The sequence below is a fragment of the Tachypleus tridentatus genome, chromosome 12 (genome assembly GCF_004210375.1).
Source record: "Tachypleus tridentatus isolate NWPU-2018 chromosome 12, ASM421037v1, whole genome shotgun sequence".
In the NCBI taxonomy this organism is placed as follows: domain Eukaryota; kingdom Metazoa; phylum Arthropoda; class Merostomata; order Xiphosura; family Limulidae; genus Tachypleus; species Tachypleus tridentatus.
Genome location: NC_134836.1, coordinates 43,314,309 through 43,334,208, shown reverse-complemented (window position 1 = coordinate 43,334,208; position 19,900 = coordinate 43,314,309). Strand labels below are relative to the sequence as shown.

General features: G+C 31.3%; 1 protein-coding gene across 1 annotated transcript in view; it reads left to right on the top strand.

Annotated features, from left to right (window-relative positions):
• The window catches only part of LOC143233147 (nephrin-like), a 55,722-nt gene that overhangs the window by 22,174 nt on the left and 13,648 nt on the right, over positions 1 to 19,900 (top strand). Inside the window, exons 2-8 of the mRNA XM_076469087.1 lie at positions 2,017 to 2,127; positions 5,055 to 5,258; positions 8,368 to 8,664; positions 10,525 to 10,815; positions 13,301 to 13,588; positions 14,682 to 14,978; positions 19,388 to 19,522. Coding sequence (XP_076325202.1) covers positions 2,017 to 2,127; positions 5,055 to 5,258; positions 8,368 to 8,664; positions 10,525 to 10,815; positions 13,301 to 13,588; positions 14,682 to 14,978; positions 19,388 to 19,522 — 1,623 coding nt within the window. The remainder of the gene's footprint in view (positions 1 to 2,016; positions 2,128 to 5,054; positions 5,259 to 8,367; positions 8,665 to 10,524; positions 10,816 to 13,300; positions 13,589 to 14,681; positions 14,979 to 19,387; positions 19,523 to 19,900) is intronic.

The following is a 19,900-nucleotide window of genomic DNA, read 5'->3' as shown; positions in this document are numbered from 1 at the left end:
ACATATATATATATTTTTTAGCTATTATCTGATGTGATTTTATGAATAACATAAGGTTTTAGATTACTCAGTTATTCCACTTAGTATTCTCGCACAAGTGTATTACATGAATATATCCAGAGCTGTCACCACGTTAAAATGTGTGATTTGTTCAGAGTGAAACTTTTTAATATGTCAGCATATCTAAGCGCTTTGCTATTAAAAAGAAAATTACTGAAATCATAAACTGTAGTTCTATTATAGAAATGTTTACCTTCAAACGTAGTCTAATTTAGACTAATTTCTAAGAAGTTTCTTGATAATTGCACCATAAAGGGCATGAATTAGAATATTTTAATCAGAAAAATGTAAATCGTTTCAAATAAATCCTTTCATTACATAATAAAATATCATTAATACTTCAACAGGTTTAATCGTAATTGAGTAATTCTCGTTATTTTAAATATTATGTTCTACATTTTACAGTAGACGTATACCACAATGTATGAAAAGTTATTTTGTACTTAAGTGTACTTCACTGTTTTCGGCCCGGCATGGCCAAGCGTGTTAAGGCGTTCGCCTCCTAATATGAGGGTCGCGGGTTTGCATCTCCGTCTTTCCAAACATGCTCGCCCTTTCAGCCGAGTGGGCATTATATTGTACGGTCAATCCCACTATTCGTTGGTAAAAGAGTAGCACAAGAGTTGGCGGTTGGTGATGATGAATAGCTGCTTTCCCTTTAGTCTTACACTGCTAAATTAGGGACGGCAAGCACAGATAGCCCTCGAGTAGCTTTGTGCGAAATTCAAAAAACAAACAAAGAAACAATTACTGTTTTTGAAGTGAATAAAAACTAATATATAAATTTGGGTAACTAATAAACAGACCCAAAAATTATAAAAACGTTAATTCTGTTTAACACTTTTAGATAAAAGTAATATTTTTTTTTTCTCAAATCTCGAAGTTTGAAAAGTTCTGGATTTCCTTAAAAAAAACTGATTTTTTAATGATAACAGGAGACAAGAGAATTATTTTAAGGTTTCATTTAATATAATTTTTTTCAGGCCTGATAAATATTTATTTGCAACGAATTCAAACGTTTTTATGAAGACGTTATGAATGTTGAATATTAACCAGCATTAAATTAAATTTGGTTTACAAAAACGTAAAAATACAATAACTAGAATTTGTTCCTTGGTATATTTTGCTTTATTCATAAAATAAGTTATATCAGCTACCATGAAAATACAATAATGAACAAGAGAAAAAGTTATTGATTTTATTTTAATTTATTAAAGTAATTGTAGGAGAACTAACAGAGAATATTTAATACATTATTTTCTGTGGTCGATACAAATAAAATCTACAAAGGAATATTCGAAAACCATGAAAGTTCTAAGTTATGCCTTTAAACATTCCTAATCATCACCTGTAAGTTTATGTCAATTTCTGTTTCAGTAATTTTCGTGTCACGATAGATACAACATCAATACTAATTTGAAACGTCTTAGGAACAGCTTACATAAGTTACATATCATTCCTAATTTCATTAATAATTTGATAAACTTCTCCAGGATTAATTGGCGCATTTTTAAAAAAAAAATACTTTAAAATAAGTTGTTTGTGGTTTGTTTGGATTTTTGTTTTTTTTTGTTTTTTTTTATTTTACTCTTTTACCAACGAATAGTGGAATTGACCGTAACTTTATAGCGCCCACTCGGCTGAAAGAGCGATTATGTTTGGTGTAACGGGGATTCGAACCCGCGAACCTCAGATTTAGAACGCCTTAACCCACCTGGCCATGCCGGGCCTTAAAAATAAGTGTCTAATAGTTTGTCCATCTAATCGGTTATTCAAACACGTTAATGTAAGCTTCCTTATTTAACTCTATTATTTATAAAAACATGAAATTAAGAATAAAAAAAATCTCTGTTGATCATTAAATAGTGAAATAACAATCCACTGTCGCCAATAACAAAATAACAATATACTTCTTAGTTATTGTGTAAAATTATGATTAACATTTTTATTTTATAGTACCGCCTTCAAAACTTGTTGTAAAAGATCATAATGGACGACTTTTGAAGAGTTTAATTGGTCCGTACAATGAAGGAGAATCGTTGGTTTTAATATGTGAAGTATTCGGAGGTGAGTTTTATTTTCTAAAATTACTTTATTACAGTTTATTTAATGTTAAAAATATAATACCGTCTTTAACTAAAGTGATATGTATTTGTAAGTATTGCACTTGAATTCGATATTAGAGTTCTGTGTGACTAATTATAAACTGTCTTCTCTAAGGTGAACACTAACTGTTTGTTTCAGAGCAGTCTCATACCTTAGGTTATTTGGCCTTTGTCATTTACGAGGAAACGAGCCACGAATTTTCACCTTGTAAGTCTGCAAACTTACCTCTGGCGCACAAGGGTTTGTTTTGAATTTCGCGCAAATTTACACGAGGTTGGGCTACTCTTTTACCAACGAATAGTGGGATTGACCGTCACATTATAACACCCCATGGCTGAAAGGGCGAGCATGTTTGGTGTGACGGAGGCCCACAAGGGTGACGAATACAAACAAAGAACATTACTTTACTAGTTATGTTAACAGATTCCTATATAGTGATTTAATACTTCTATATAAAATGTTATTGAAAGTAATCTAAGAATATTCTTCAAAGGAAATCTGTAATTCAGCAATATTAATGTTATTTGGAATATATATTATACATACGTAACATTGTTATATACAAAACTGATTAACAAGCTAATCTAAAAGAGTAAATTTCAAAACTATAATAGGCTGTAATTATCTGTTGAAAGAAAAAACAGACAACGTTTCGGCTTATGTACTGAAGCCTTTCAAATCAATAAGGTTTCAGGAGTGAAGCTTAAACGTTCTCTTCTTTTCTTTCAACAATCGTTTGAAGTCCATTAAAGTTCTCAAACTTACTAATGTAGCATATTATCATCTAATATTTGAGCCTCAGTATGGTTTGTGACAATTATAGTTTACAGAGCTGGAGGTCTATGTCATAACTTCTTTCATGAAAGTATATTTACACAGGATAGTATTTAAACTTCGCGTCCTTCACAAAAAATAAACAATATATATTTCGAAAAAGATGTTTTCAACGTTTCTCACATAAGCTGAAAACTCACAGAACTAAGAACTGAGATAACCATCTGATTCCGAAGCAGTCTCCAAGTCAATCGATGCAACGCCCTCCTTTGCAGATTGAAAACTATGATTAAGAAATAGAACGATTTAACTCCAAAAGCTATTGCATATAGCCTAGTAATGTTAACTAGATAATGAACAAAGATTTGTAGTTGAGTAAGGCTCACACGCTTTGAACTCCATCTTGAAATCAATAGCTGTTTTCACGAGAAAGATCATAGAAGAAATTGACATCAAACCAATCTCTTTCGATCACTACTTGTCATGTCCCTCAATGCATTTCCAAAGGACTTTTGTGCCTTTGATCAGCTGAAACTTGGCTTTGTACAGAAGTTGACGTCTACGCAGAATGGAGGTGTTTGTAGAAATTTAAGAAGATTCTGTTCTAAGATTTATCTTGCTTCGTCTCACAGAATATGTACAATGAAAACTGTGCTGTCAGAAGATGATTCGTCATTATGGCCATCAAAATGAGCATGTTTCACAATAGAAGAACTAATTTCATGAATAGCACAAAGTGAAAACATTGTCCTTATAAAGTGCAATTAACTCTCAATATAAACATACATAGTACACACATATTATTTTGAATGTTATTTAACAATGTGGTATCACTTTAGAAACCTAATCACTCAATTAAAAATTTCAGCTTGAACCTCAAAAATTAGAACCATTCAAAAATAATGAAAATCAATAAAGAAATACAAAATCGTTAACACAGACATAATATAGAAAAAGCTACTTATACTATTCCTTGTTGTATTTTAGTGATACGTTTCAATAATGTTTTAATAACATAGGAAATCATGACTACCCGACATATAATTAAGATCAGCGGTAGGTTTTCGGTTTTACAACGCTAAAATCTGGGACTTGATTCCCCACGACATACACAACTTTATATGATTTTGCCCTGAAGACTAAGAACAAGTCATTTTTTACAGAACTTGTTTATAATTATTGTGATTTTTACAGAATATGTTTATAACTATTATGATTTTCACAGAACATGTTTATAATTATTGTGGTTTCTACAGAACGTGTTTATAATTATTGTGATTTCTTCTCTTTACAAATGAAACTGTTTAATTCTATATCTTTCACTGAATGTTAAAGACATATAATACAGAGTTAATTCAAACTCCGTCTTTAATACTTTGTTTTGCAATTTATTTTCGTTATTTATTTCACTATAGTGAATGCCATTTCTTTACTGTTGCTGTTTTATTATGTGTGATATTTACTTGCTAGATTTCAATAAATGCAATATTTTGTTGTCTGTAGCAGTAACCCTTTAAAATTAACATTTCATAAAATATTAAGCAACATAATCCATACAAAGCTTGCTTAAGCTAGAATATATCTACGTTGTTAACAATTGTGAGACGCATTGATCCTGCATATATAAATCGAAATTAATACATTTAAAATGTTTCATCCTTTCTAAGTAGTGTTGTCTAACTAACGTAACGTCTGTTGTCAGTAGCCAAAATCACAGAAACACAATATTAAAGCATCTAAAAATAACATATTTTCCGTAGTTTCTTTATTGGAATGTTATTGGCATATCTTTATTAAAAATTTTCAAAAGAATTTCTTTATAAAACTTTATTTTAGAAATCAAATATTTTATCATTCGAGTTTACAACTGTGCTTCAAAAAGCACCGACGTCTGTTTTCCTAGCAGAAAGTATGGTTATTTTGATTCTATGGATTTTATACTTGAACGTAATAAATTGTGTATTGAAACATGTTATGTTATATTTAAACATATACGTTTAATTTTTAACCTAAATAAATATATCCGTTGTGTTTGTTGTTTTTTTTTCAACCTAGCTTATTTTACAGCAATAAATTTGCTAGGACAGCTTATACTATGGTGTATTTTATTAAAGGTAGTCCCATGCCTACAGTGACTTGGTGGAGAGAGTCTGTAGTGTTAGATAATGACTACAGTCTGACAGACAAAGGGATTACTGTCAATGAGCTGACAATTTCTTCACTGAGAAGACACGATCTGATGGCCTCTTTTACTTGTTTTGCCTCGAATAACAATATTTCTTCTTCGCTGTCATCAACAGTAACATTGGATATGAATTGTAAGTACCATATTTCTAATTTAAAGGTTTAGCGGAATCATAGATTTAATACGTTTTATTTTTTTATTTACTATAAACTTATTTCGATGAATGAGATGGAAACCTAGCAAATATCTTTTTTATTGTTTCAAAACATTGGTTATTAATCAATTGGTGAGAGGACGAGGAGTATTAATGAATAAAAAAGATTAGAAAGTCCAAGTAATAAACTGCTGTTTTACAAATTGCATTTCAGTTTGGTTCCTTATGGTTCAATGCAAATTATATTAATTGTGTAACATTATGTTAGGACGTAGGATGAGTATATTTTAGGCCCGTGGTTTTTAGTCTAAATGATTATTTAAATTTAAAGTCTAATTGGTTTGTTTTGAATTTCACGCAAAGCCACTCGAGGGCTATTGGCACTAGCTGTCCCTAATTTAACAGTGTAAACCTAGAGGGAAGACAGCTAATCATCACCACCCACCGCGAACTCTTTTACCAACGAACAGTGGGATTGACCGTCACATAATAACGCTTTCACGACTGAAAGGGCGAGCCTGTTTGGTGTAACGGGGAATTTAAAGACTAAACAGTTTGTGTTTTTCCTTATTATTTTAATAATGCTTACTAGTGAGTGACTAACTCGCTTATATCTTACATCTAGGCTACACGTCTGCAGCCATGTTGGGTAAGATTTTGAGAAGGATTTTGTTTGATATTTATAGTGGTCGAGATTCGATCCTGTGTTTCCTTGATAGAAAATATAGCATGTTATCCTTTCGTTTTAGGTCTTCCTCGTTGGAAATTGAATAAGCTAACTATTTTAGTGCTTTCAAAAGGGGTACCCAAGCATTGCTGATTTCTAAGCTAGGTTGACTGAGTATATGTGAACAGGTAAATAAATGCCTTCTTTCGTTCTTTCTTTCCTCCTGTATATCTCATATCCTATTATATTCGTTTTGTTTAGTTTTATAACACGGTCTTTTTTCTTCGTATGTATAAGCTATGACAAATAGATCTGTACATCTATTATGCTTCAGAATTCTGACGTTTGTTGATCTCTCTTTTTTTCTCCAATGAATTGGAGTCTACATTCACAATGGTTGTAGTAAATGATTCTCTTCTTTTCGTTGGGTTTTTAAGAGGTTTGTTGTGTATTTTGTACAATTGTGTTATGTTTGGCTTTTGAATATTGTTACAACCTTATGTTCTTTACATATTTTATATATATTGTCAAACGCACATTTAACGTCAGGTAATATGACGTGTTTGCAGATTTGTTTCTACTTATTTTTGGTCTTTATTGCCTTATGTCTCAAAAGTTCAGGTTATCTGTTCTCAAGAAGAATTGAAGTGATATGTCATCTCTTTTCTATGTATCTTCTGTATTACAAATATTGTTCATTCTGAAAACCGAGCAGTCTAGGAAGCATGATCATACACAGTAGGTGTGGATTATTTTCAGATCGGGGTATTTACTGTTATCTATAGTTTCCCTAGCAAATCGTATTGTATACAAATAAAGAAAAAATACTTTTTTTTTTAAGAAAATAGATGTAGTGATGGCTAATATCAATCCTTCAAAAACAATAAAAACCACATTATTATGCCTCTCGAGTTCATGAAGGAACATAGGGCCGCAATTGGTTGCGGATTCATTAACAGGCTAGTTTTTTAAGTGAGTAAATTGTTAGCCTATTGCACAACCCCCAACCAGGATGAGAAACCTGAGCCATCCCTAATTTTGCAGTATAAGACTAGAGGGAAGGCAGCTAGTCATCACCACCTACCACCAACTCTTGGGCTACTCTTTTACCAACGAATAGTGGGATTGACCGTAACATTATAACGCCCCCACGACTGAAAGGGGGGGAGCATGTTTAGCGCGACTGGGATGCGAACCCGCGACCCTCGAATTACGAGTCGCACGCCTAACGCGCTCGGCCATGCCGGGCACACAAAAAAAAAACAACATAGTAGGGAAAAAATTTGCATCATCCCTATATAATAGACACTAAGTGCAGTCGAATGTTAACAGATAAAAACTGAACAGGTTAAACTCAATTGGGACTGAGAAATTACATATATTGCTAAATGTTAATTCTTGTCTTTGCAATTATGTAGTAATGGTGTAAATACCATCTCTTCTATCTTGTTTGTAGTGTTTTTGAAGGATTCACATCAGCCATCCTTACATTCGCTTCCTTTCCTTAAAAGTTTTCTTTACTTGTTTGCAATGTCTGGTTTTTGAAGCAGAGTTTTAATAGACATAGAAAGGTTGTACTTAGACGAAGTTCTAAATACAATGATGGTCTTACTGTAATATTTATTGTCTGGTAATTTCCTTTTACTATGTTTAAAGACTCTTTCAGAACTTGCGACTCAGTCATATATATTGCTATAAAAAAGAAAACACTATATAATATTGTAAAGTTCTGATCACCTATTGAGGATATAGTTAAAATACTGTTTCAATGGAAAATCCGAGCCATCCTTATACAGGCAGTTCTACTATCTGTGTAATGAGCTTTGTGGCTTGCAAATTTATTCTCTATTTCCGTAGTGAATATCATGAATGAAAGGCGTAATTACATGTTTTAATACATTTCAACATTGTTTGGTGAATGATGTTATTTCAGGTTTCAACACATTTCAAAATTATTTACGCATTGTTGGGGTCATCTAAGATATTTTAATAGAATAAACAATATACTATTAAATTCCTCGTCGCTGAAAAATAATATACCATAACAACTTATTTCGGAATTGTATTTTATAAAATGTTTAGAAATTGGATTCATTTATCAAAATCTCAACGCTAAAACTATACATGAGTGTAACTAGTACAATTCTCAAAAGGTATAAGAAAAGTCAAGATTTTACTTTGTTATTACCCATTTTCATTTCCCAACAATAAAGTTTAATTATTTATTTTACAAAAAAAAGTTATATTATATTTAGTGTGTATTTTTTTTCTTCTGAATGTAAACATAAACAAGAATATTTTGTCATGTGGAAGTCATGACGATCGGGCTCAAAAATCAGTATTGTTAAAAGTGTGACACTGTTATATCAATGACATAATAGAACTTTGACAATATTAGAATCAAATCGATGCTGCTTTCAGTTAGACCTTTGCTACTAGAAATGGAAGGAGCTCAACAACCATTATCAGCAGGAACTCCAACAAAACTGAATTGTCGTAGCGCCGGTTCTCGACCACCAGCGTCTATCACATGGTGGAAAGAAGATATTGAGTTACAGACTGCCAGAACTACTGTTCTCAATCACGGCAATTCAACCATTAGCACATTAATATTCACTCCAACGGTTGAAGACAACCACAAAATTCTATCTTGTATTGCAAACAATTTGCTAATGCCTGGAAGTACACTGCGTGAAGATCGTGAATTGATAATTCATTGTAAGTGATCAGATCTGCCTTTAATACCCTCGAATATTAGGTTGTGTATTGAGTTTCACGATACAAATAAGCCTCTTATCTAACGAGCTCTTGTTATCAACCCTAAAACGTGAAGATAACGTTGTGTATCATTCCGTCTTGATGAAGTATAGAGGGGATATTACGTAAAGTATATTTACAGTTAAATCAACTACCGTTATGATCAAAATTTTGAAATCACCTATTTGTATAGTCGTTTTATTTGTCATATAAATGTAAGGAAATATCTCACTATAAGTTTGTTTGTTTTTAATTTTGCGCAATAACGTTTTATTTATTTATATTATGCATTTACATTAAAGAAAGTGCCCTACCTAAGAAACCATTGATCATATATGTTGTTTGTTTCCCGTGTCCTTATCATATCTAACAGTCATTCAGGTTTCACAAAACAACTTAGTGCTCATGCAAAGTACTGATTTATGGTAGTGCAAGTTTATTAGTTATATATCTAAACTGAGTAACATACATTATGTTATTTTACAAAAATAACTAATATGGAATATAAATACAGTACTAGTGAACTAAATATTCAGCATCGAGTACTTAATACTCAGTATCAGCTGTAAAAAAAATTACTCGCACGAATGATCATTCAAAAACACAACATTGGTATACGTGTATGCAGTTAGTAATTTATCTTGATGTAGACCCGTTATGTTTTATTATATAATCACTACTAAATGGTACATGCATAGGTTATTATCACATTTAAACTTATTTTAGTAAACAGAAAAGTTTCGTGTTAACATACAAACCGTTTATTATTTAAACTTTTAATAATAATTAAACAACACAATTAAGCTCCAGGTGGTCAATCTATAACTAGGCCTCAAACTTTTATTAGAGATAAAAAAATCTATATTGTAAGTAAACGCAGTCAGTCTTTGCCGACAACAGATTACTATAGAATATAATATAAAACAGTACTAAGGTATCTATCACATGTTGTTAAACGTATTACATGATTTATTTTAATGTTGCAGTTTTAAATTTAGAAAACAAACAAACATCCACAGTCTATTTTATTTTTATCGATATTCATCCGTAGTCTAGTGCATTACCAATATTAGGCTTATTAGCAAAATTTAATCTACATAATTTTAGCATTGAACTGTTTGCTTTCTATGCACTCGCAGCTATTACGCTACAATAGTTGTTTTCATTGTATCCTTCTCGTATTTATTAACTAAAAATAATACATGTTACAAAATAATTCGAGCCTTTACATAATTTCTTCTTGAGAACTGACGTCGCAATACATCGACATTTCCCGTATACTTTTAAGGTTTCTGTTAACATTAATTTTATTATTTTCATCAACTTTAAAAAGTATTTTATATTAATGTTTTCTCAAAATGTTTAAGTTAAAGAGATATCATAAAATAAAACATAACAAATGTAAAAATTACTTTCGTGACTATTGTTTGATTAAACTTTTGAGGATTCAAAGTATAAAACCCAACAAATATTCCATGAATCAGTTGATATAATATAATACTTACACTAAAATAATAATAACAACAAACATAGTTATGCTTACTTCATTAAGTAACACTTAAATAATTGCAGTGTTTATTCGATATGTTCAAAAGCGGCATTTTTATGGTTATAAATTATATTTTCACACGTAAGTTATACCTAAAATGTTTATCTTTCTTAAGTACTTTATAATATTTTGATAATAATAATAATAATAATAATATAATAATGCATGTATTTTTCGGAAACAAATTTCGAGTAGCAAATCACTAAAATTGAAATTTTGTAAAATAAGTAATCTACAAAATTCACTACAGAAATTCTCTACTTTCTATATAGATGCCCCTTTAGTCAGTCTCGGGCTTCATGGAAAGGCAAAATCACAGCCAGTAACAGAAGGTTCTGAAATTTACTTTGAATGTCTCGTTCAATCCAACCCTCGGCCAAGAGGGATTTACTGGGTGTTCGAAGGTGAAAAGCTCCAACACAATACCTCAAGAGGAGTTCTAATTAACAACCATACTTTGGTTTTGAAAGACATAAGCCGTTCCAAAAAGGGCCGTTACAGTTGCACAGCTATAAATTCTGAAGGGAAGGGGGAAAGTGCCATGTATTTTCTTCTAGTGGAATGTACTTAAAATATTATATTTTCCGTTACTTTATTATTTTATTTACACCGACACACCAAAGAGCTAGAAAGAACAACTACTTAATAGAATTATCACTTTGGTAATTTTAAAAATTAAACAAACTATTGATTGATTAATTCTTAAAGCCAAAACGAAGAAAAAAGTCGTTTTCGATATATTTTAAAAAATTGCCAATTTCATATCTTATTCTTAATTAATTATTAATTAATTGATAGAGAGCTCAGGGTATAGCTTCTTCATTATTCAAAAAATATCTCAAATGTAACCTCTTCATTAATCAATAGATAAATGAACTGGTGGAAGTTGCTACATAATTTGAGAACACTCATTTTAATAGTTACATTAGATGTATATTATCTGAATGCAAGTTGGATTATTCACATGGATTTGTTACATACTTTTGTAATATAAAAGAAACAAAGTTCCTTGTTTCAGTCTAACTTTATATTAACTTCTTTAGTTTCCAAAAGAAATACTTAAATGCTCAGTTTTGATTTTATTTTCTACTAATATTTTTATTTTACACTTATTTTATCTGTATATTTGAGCTAGGGAGTTAAAACAGTATTTTTTAATGCTTAGGCCATTTTGTGCTAATTATAATTTAAATATTTAACTTATACAACCAAACACAACTGTTTTTGTCGCCGAGCCATGCTGGTTGGTTTTAGCGAGTGATGAGGACTTTCCTATAAATTCTTAATAGTGAAAATTTTCGTCGTTAGAGTCAGATTATACCAAAAAAATACTAAGTATAAAAAAAATGCTTACCTGTTTTGGATTAAGTGCATACAAATGTAACATAGAAGTATTAGTTTGGACATTTTTAGGTATGACATTTGCCAAGATATCCATGCTAGTGCAACCGTTACGGGTGTGAGGACAGCGCGTCGGCTCAATCGCTGGTTTAGACTGTACATACACTCGTTACAAATGTAATTTTTGGATTTTGGATCGTGCTATTGCGAGTGCAGCGCATAAATTACTGACGCGAGGAAGCTTACATGGAGAATCAAGAACTCACACAAAATCAACTGAACACGGTAAAATAGCTTCTTAATTATACACTGCTGAACATTTCATTTATACTGAAACTATTAAAGCTATTTTGGAATAACACTGCATTTAAATCATTGAATTCTTGATTTTGAAAGTCTAGATGCTCGTTCATATTATAGGCTTTCTCTGTTAGTTAAGAATTAAGTTAATACGAGAAATTATCTCGGTCATAATTGATATAGCTGCATTAACAGTTCTCAAATATCTTTCAGTAATTACTTTAATCATTATCAAATCTATCATTTTCCTAATACAGTTGGTTTTATTCACTTTTATCCCTTCATACATTATATATTATTGAACCTTAAGTGAAATACTGTTAGATTAGATAAAAAATAGCACTCAGTTAGTTTATCAGGATTAGTGTTATCTTCTGTTGTCAGATCAGATCCTCAGTGCAACTTGTTAAGTAAAGTAAAGTCGATTAATTCTGAGAAGTGCTGTTTAGAGTCGAAAACACTGAATTATAGACAATTATTAATATTTTTCTCCATTGCTTAAGAAGTTTAGTAAGTATGCTTTTTAAAGTAGTCCTTTTAACTAAAATGGTACAAATGGGATCTTCTATCAAGAAGTGGACTGTTCTTTCAGACTGTAACCAACATCCACTTTGTTATTGTTCCTTGCAGAACTTACTTCTATTCATTATCTAATATCTTTGGCGAAATCATCCAGGATAATTATCTCAGGATGTATAGAGACAACTCTTTTAACTCAGACTTTTTATCTGTAGTATCTCATCACAGTTCCATTTACTGTTTTTTTTTTGCTTTACATTGACTCATTTCGTTGACCATTATATATGTAACTACTGGAGTTTTCTCAACATACCACGTCAAGAGCTATAAATTCATAATCTCGGAGGTCATGACTGGAATTTAACAAGCTACTTCTTCTATAGACCTTAAGCCTGCATCTTCCCTAGCTGGTATTGCGGTTCGCTAGTTACTTCTCACACTTTCTTATAACATTTTATACACGTTAAAGAAATAAAATGTAATTCTGGGAAACCTTCACGAATTTGATATATTTAGCATTTGTATTCCACAAACACATTACAACACTCACAAACATTTAGGCAAACGTAAATAGCAAATACAATGAGCCTGAATAAAATGAACAGAAAATCGCTATTTTCACATATTATATAACATTTATACATACATTGTATTAAATTAATATGCATTGTTTCAGATTATTTTAAAAACAGAATACAAAGGTTTTCTTAGTCTCATTAATATGAAAAAATCAGAATAGCTAATTATCATACTACTTCCAAAAAATAGCTAATATTCGTTTTTGTCTTTATATTAGGAGCTATGGTTTAAAGTTGGTTCAGGTCAGTTTCTATGTGTATGTATTTTTAAATGTCATGTACGTACGTTTTTACCTTTAAATATTTCCAGATGCTCCCATATGTAAATCAACCAAAGTAAGGTCATTTGGAGTAGCAGTCTTCGAATCTCTTCAGATCATTTGTGAAGTAGACGCTGAACCACCTGAGGTTTCCTTCCGATGGAGCTTTAACAACACTTATGAAACTTCTGATGTAATAGATTACAAAAGTCGTTTAACGAAAAGTATAGCAACATTTACTCCACGAAATTTACAAGATTATGGTATATTATTTTGTTTGGCCAGCAATAAGATTGGACCTCAGATTACTCCGTGTGCATTTAATATCACACCAGTAGGTAGGCTGGTCTGAACCATAAGACTAATTGTTTACGTATTATTCCTATATATCAATGATATCCTGTAAGTTTTTCGTTATTATTATTCCATAAATAAAAATATGAAATAGCAAAGGCGGAACTAAAATATATTTTGCCTGCACATAATTTTAAAATATGAAAGTTTCTTAACATTCGTCGACTATTTTTAATATCTTCACTTAACCAGTTTTAAAACGGTGTATTTGGTCTATTCCATTTAGCAACAGCAAATCAGAAATAAGTTACAATGATCATGCAGAGAAATTATAAGGAAAGCATCAATTTCCAAAATTATATCCAAAAATGTATTTTGTTCAATGGGAAATACGTTTCACAAAAGCTGATAGAGAATCATATGTCTCATTTAATAAAGTTTGATAAGGTATACATATATCTATATATATGATTTAAAAACTGTTTAACAAGCGCCATCTGTTTTAGATAACGTTAATCGATCCTTCAATTTAATTTTTAAACTGCCATTTTCCGATTCGAATAATTTCCGAGTTATTCAGAAGGTAATTCCCTTGTAGAAAACTCCACAGACAGAAATATTCTCGTGTGATGTTCGGATTTAACTAGCCTCAAAATGAAAACAATTTTCTCTTAGAAATTACCTTTTGACGAACAGTCGAACAACAATGATATGATGCTGGAATACTGACATGTATGTTATTGAAACCACCAGTTTCATGAAACAAAGCAAAATCGACATCAAAGCAATGCTTGTTTGTGAGAAAAGAAATTCAAACAGAAGTATAGTACAGTTTTGGGTAATTCTCGATTTACCATCTCCAAACTTCATTTAATAAAATCTATCATTTTCTAATACGCTCTGATGAAACACTGTTCTCCTTGGACAGGTAATATTTAAGACAGAAACGTTTTAAATGAGTTTCCTTTATTTGAATCTTTAAACTATTTAGATTTTTTATTCTCTTCCTTTAAGTTAACAATTTTTCTAGACCCGTTCACTTTGATTTCGTTTGTTTCAGATAATGGTAAATAACTCAAAATCTTCGTTAATTTTCTCATATTTCGAATCTTAAAACTGTTTAATCATCTCATTCAGGACCACCAGAAAAACCAAAAAATTGCAAAGTGCAAAATGTCACCATGAACTCTATTCAAATATCTTGCGAAGAAGGGCACCACGGTGGTTTAAAACAGCACTTTGTCCTCGAAGTGTTTGACAAGAACTTAGAGACCATTGAATCAAATTTGACTTCAGAAATGCCAGTGTTTTTTCTGCGAGATCTCGCGTACAGAACGTCATTTGAAGTGTCAGTTTATGCCGTGAATTCTGTAGGCAGAAGTGAAAGCTGGGCTATGACGATTAACACCCTTTCTAATCTTGTAGAAAATGATGGTAAGCGTTATTTATAAATTAAATACCACGTTTTTAGTATGGTAACTGACAATTAATATAAATAATATACTATAAAGTAGCTTCTGTAGCTTAGCGGTAAGTCTAATTTATTATAAGACTCAAAATCGGGTTTGAATACTTGCGGTTGGCACTGCACAAATAGCCTATTGTACATATTTATGCTTCGTGAGAAATAAAAAACTCTTCATAATTAATGCGTGATCTAACACGTTTCTTATTCACATTTGCTTCTTTAATTAAATGAATTAACTTACGAAATATTTAACTGTAAGGTTAGTTGTATTTTCTGGTGAGCAGAGAATAAGTGGAAACTGGTTATAATTAACTATAAATTTCTATGATAAGTTGGATCGAATTAGATTCTTTGAAAACTATTTTATTAAGAACATAAAGGGGCTTGTACTTTCACAAGGGCCCGGCATGGCCAGGTGGATTAAGGCGTTCGCCTCGAAATCTGAAGGTCGCGGGTTCGAATCCCTGTCGCACTATACATGCTTGCTTTTTCAGCCGTGTGGGCGTTATAAAGTGACGGTCAATTCCAAAAGAGTACCACAAGAGTTGGCGGTGGGTGTTGATGACTAGCTGCCTTCCTTCTAGTCTTACACTGCTAAATTTGGGATGGCTAGCGCAGATAGCCCTCGTGTAGCTTTGCACGAAATTCAAAACAAACAAATCAAACTTTCACAAGAACAAGTCAAGCTATAGAAGATATGATGTACTCGTCGGATGTGTCGAACAACTAAATATCGAAATCAAAACATACTATATTATGATCTAGCGTAAGGTATTTTAAATATAAAGTCTTGTACTTTAAAACTGTGGCCTATTCTTTCAGTTTTGTTAAGTACATAATATCCATAAGCTAATATTCTAAACAGTCTTTAATACCAATATTTGTTTGTTTTTTTTCAGTAAATTCACCCAGTCTTAAATGTATATTATATTTACGATGTAAATATTGACATATTTATTTCTTTTATTTGATCCCACCATACGTTTTAAAACTCCGTTTTTAGCACTGCAGTTCTTCAGAATTAACACTGAGACACAAAGGGGTGTGTCTTTTCTTATAGCAAAGCCACAACAGGCTATCTGATGAGCCCACCGCGGGGAATCGAAACCCTGATTTTAGCGTTGTAAATCCGAAGACTTACCGCTGTACTAGCTGGGGCAACACAAAGAGAAAGAATTCAATAAGACAATATATGTTTTTCTTTCTCTCTTATTTGTGAGCTTAAAATTACAGAAAGTGAAACATTTAACCCTTGTTTAGTTTTACGTGATTATTGAAACAAAAAGTTCAATACTATAACTTGGAGGATTCTAAAATTACTATGTAAGGAATACGTCACGAAATTATGGTAACTCAAACTATATGAAGGCAAAATCTGCCAGAACAATTTAATTCTTTGTTTCTTCAAACTATGTTAAATTAATGTTGTTCGTAACATTTGACTACCTCTAATTTTTGTGCGGTAAAATATGTGCATGTGCATTTAAATTTGAAAAAATAAACACCTTTGTGGGAAATGGTTGGTTTGGTTTTTTTTAATTTCGCGCAAAGCTACTCGAGGGCTATCTGCGCTAGTCGTCCCTAATTTAGCAGTGTAAGACTAGAGGGAAGGCAGATAGTCATCACCACCCACCGCCAAATCTTGGGCTACTCTTTTACCAACGAATAGTGGGATTAACCGTCACATTATAACGCTCCCACGGCTGGGAGAGCGAACATACTTGGTGCGACGGGAATGTGAACCCACAACCCTTAGATTAAGAGTCGCACGCCTTAACACGCTTGGCCATACCGGGCCACCGTTGTGAGCAATACACAACAATATTTGCACACTTTATATAGAAATAAAGTAAGAAACATAATAATTAATTATAACTCAATTTTACTAAGTTTTTAGGCATATGTTGCTCGAATATGTATTTTAATAAATAAGGCTGTAATAAAAGAAATTATTCACTGTCAAAAAATTATTATCCTTTTTATCTGGTCAAGATGGCAATGTTATTAACTCATGGTGATGTGAGGATGACAGCATTTCGAAATTAAAGTTACTGCTAAATATAAGTGAATTGTTGCAATGGAGAATAAGTTTTTACGAACATTGTCACCTCAACCTACTTAGAATCTCTCAGGTCAGTATTAGAACTCGGGTTAGTCGTATATCATTGAGTGATTTTAATAATGAATATGTTTCTAGGACAAGGTTAGCAAATGTAAAATATTTAAAGAATTTAAGTAAAAGTGAGATAGAGCTATTATTTCCTGGTCACAAGAAAGAAATAGTATTGTAACCTTAGATAAAGACGATTATTTAATTAAAGATAGTGTAAGTCATTTGCTAAATTAGTCAAACTTGATTAAAGTCTCACTGACAAAAGGGAAGCTAAACTGTAAATATAGATACTGAAAGTGAAGAAAACCAATATGTGTATTTTAGACCATCAGGAAGTCATCCAGGTATTATATACGGTTTGACTAAAATTCATAAAGAAGGATATCTTATTTGACTAATAGTTGCTGATATTTGAACCAATAACCATTCTTTGACCGATTGTTTAGTCGAATTTCTGAAGGCATTTACTATTAATGAGTACATTTTAAAAGATGGTTTTGAGTTTTCCATTAGTCACAGCAGTTTAACAATAATGTGCACTGTGCAAATTTTGATGTATAGTCACTGTATGTTTTTAGAAGAAACAATTCAATTACGTGTTTACCTGCTTCACCACAACATTTCAAATAATATGGCTATTCTGAAAATTTGTATTTTTGAAATAGATGAAAACTGTTTTTTTACAGTTTGAAGGCGTTGCCAATGTAGTTCTGTGTTTTCTTGAAAAATATTGAACAAAAAATTACCCAAGTTAGTAAAAGTCTCTGTATTAGAAAAGACGTGTTAGTACCACCTTCACAATCTTCAATAGCTCTAATCCAGCGTCCCAGTTTCTTCACTATTTGAATAGTGGATATAGTGGCAAGAAACATCAACAAGATGATAAAGTTTCTGTTTTGGACATTTCAATTACGAATAACAACTGTCAATTTGAATGTGAAATGTGTCATAAGAAGACATTTACAGTCTTGTATTTGAACGTTGCAAGTCTCATTCTAAATATTTTAAAGGAAAATTTGCTTAAGATATTTCATCTTGTATTAAAACTATATACGATATCAGATTTTTACTCAAAGAGATAATACCATCAAGAAGTTTTTGTGTGAAATAGAATACCTCCTAATTATTTTAATGATTTAAATAATTGAAATGCTAGCATACTATGTACGAATGAAGAACCAAGATTTCCTCTTCTCATCTGTGTACCCTACATTGTAAAGTCACTTTATCACTAAGGATCAGTTGCAAATGTCATTCGGAGGGTGAATCCGCAGGTACAATTCATGTGCGAGTTTAAACTTAATTATTGCCAATGATTTTCGTCAGACTAAAGAAGAGAAATCCGACTTTATAATATTCATATGGCGTTTATAAATGTGCTTGTTCTTGCTGTGAGCATGGCTGCATTGATTCGTTAAAAGAAACACAATTTTAACGTGAATTAAAGAACATGCTAACTTGAGATACTTCATTAAGTAAAGTATACTTGAATAGGAACTAAGAAGTTGTCACATTGTTGTTCGTTTCAATTGGCGTAAATCTTTAGCAATGTCCAATGATGAAGAAAAACACCAAATGAAAAGAACTTACTCAATCTGTATTAAACAGTATTAAAACAATTAGTAAATTAATTTCATTGATGTAACAGTGTGATTGCTTGATAAACATAGAAGTTTGAAGTGTTCTTACTGCGCTAACTTTACCTATAATGAATGATACGTACTTTCTTCAGACGTTTCATCTTTTCTTTACAAAAATAAAAGGTTTAAACAAAATCAGAAAAAAAGATCAAAAAGTGATAGTTTCTAGCGTTTCTATAGCTATTTTGGTTCATCTGGCCAAATGCCGAATATTGTACTGTTAAAGTAATGTTTTTATTTTTAGGCTTTATAAAAACAAATTGTAAACGAAAATAAATTAACATCAGGTAAGTAATTTGGTACGTTCGTAAGACTCATGGATCAGTTTATTTAAATGTCGATATTGTCATCTTATGCAATAAAGCACTGTACTTAGAACAAATTTGAAAATTCTCTGAATAATACTCAGAAAATCCTACAAATATTTTGGTGTAATAATTCACATAAGTATTATTTTATTATACTTGTGTCAATAACGTATTGTTTTATTGTTCATTCAGCTACTTTATATATATATATATATGTATTTCATTAATTTACGTTGGACAATAAATAATAATTATTTATACATTGTGTCATTATATTTATTGGATTGTTTTTTTATATTTATATATGTCATTAGAACGACAGTGGGGTTTTCAATTTGGGCCCTTATTTGTGATCATTGGAACAAGTTGCATTGCCCTGATAGCAGTTGTTCTTATAATAATCATTGTAATTCACATACGATTCCGAACTCAGTCTCACAGGAAAACAAGTAAGTATTTACTCATTTGTCATTCCAGATATTTTAATACTAAAAGCTAGCCGAAAATTTTCATTTAATTTTCAAGTGTAAAATGTATTGTTTTTATTTAACTTCCATTAGATTAATACGTAAAATGTTAGTTTATTCTTCAACTTAAAAAAAAAACTTTCTAAATTATTTATATATAAATATTTAACGTAAAGACCTCACTTCGTTTCACTGTATGATTATAACACGGTTGTACGTCTGCTGACTTACAATACTTGAAACCAGGTTTTGATACCCGTGGTGGACAGAACACAGATAGCACTTTGTCTAGCTTTGTGATTAACAACGAACAACTAACTGTGTTATTGTAGGAAGTAATGTTTGAAATATATAATAAAT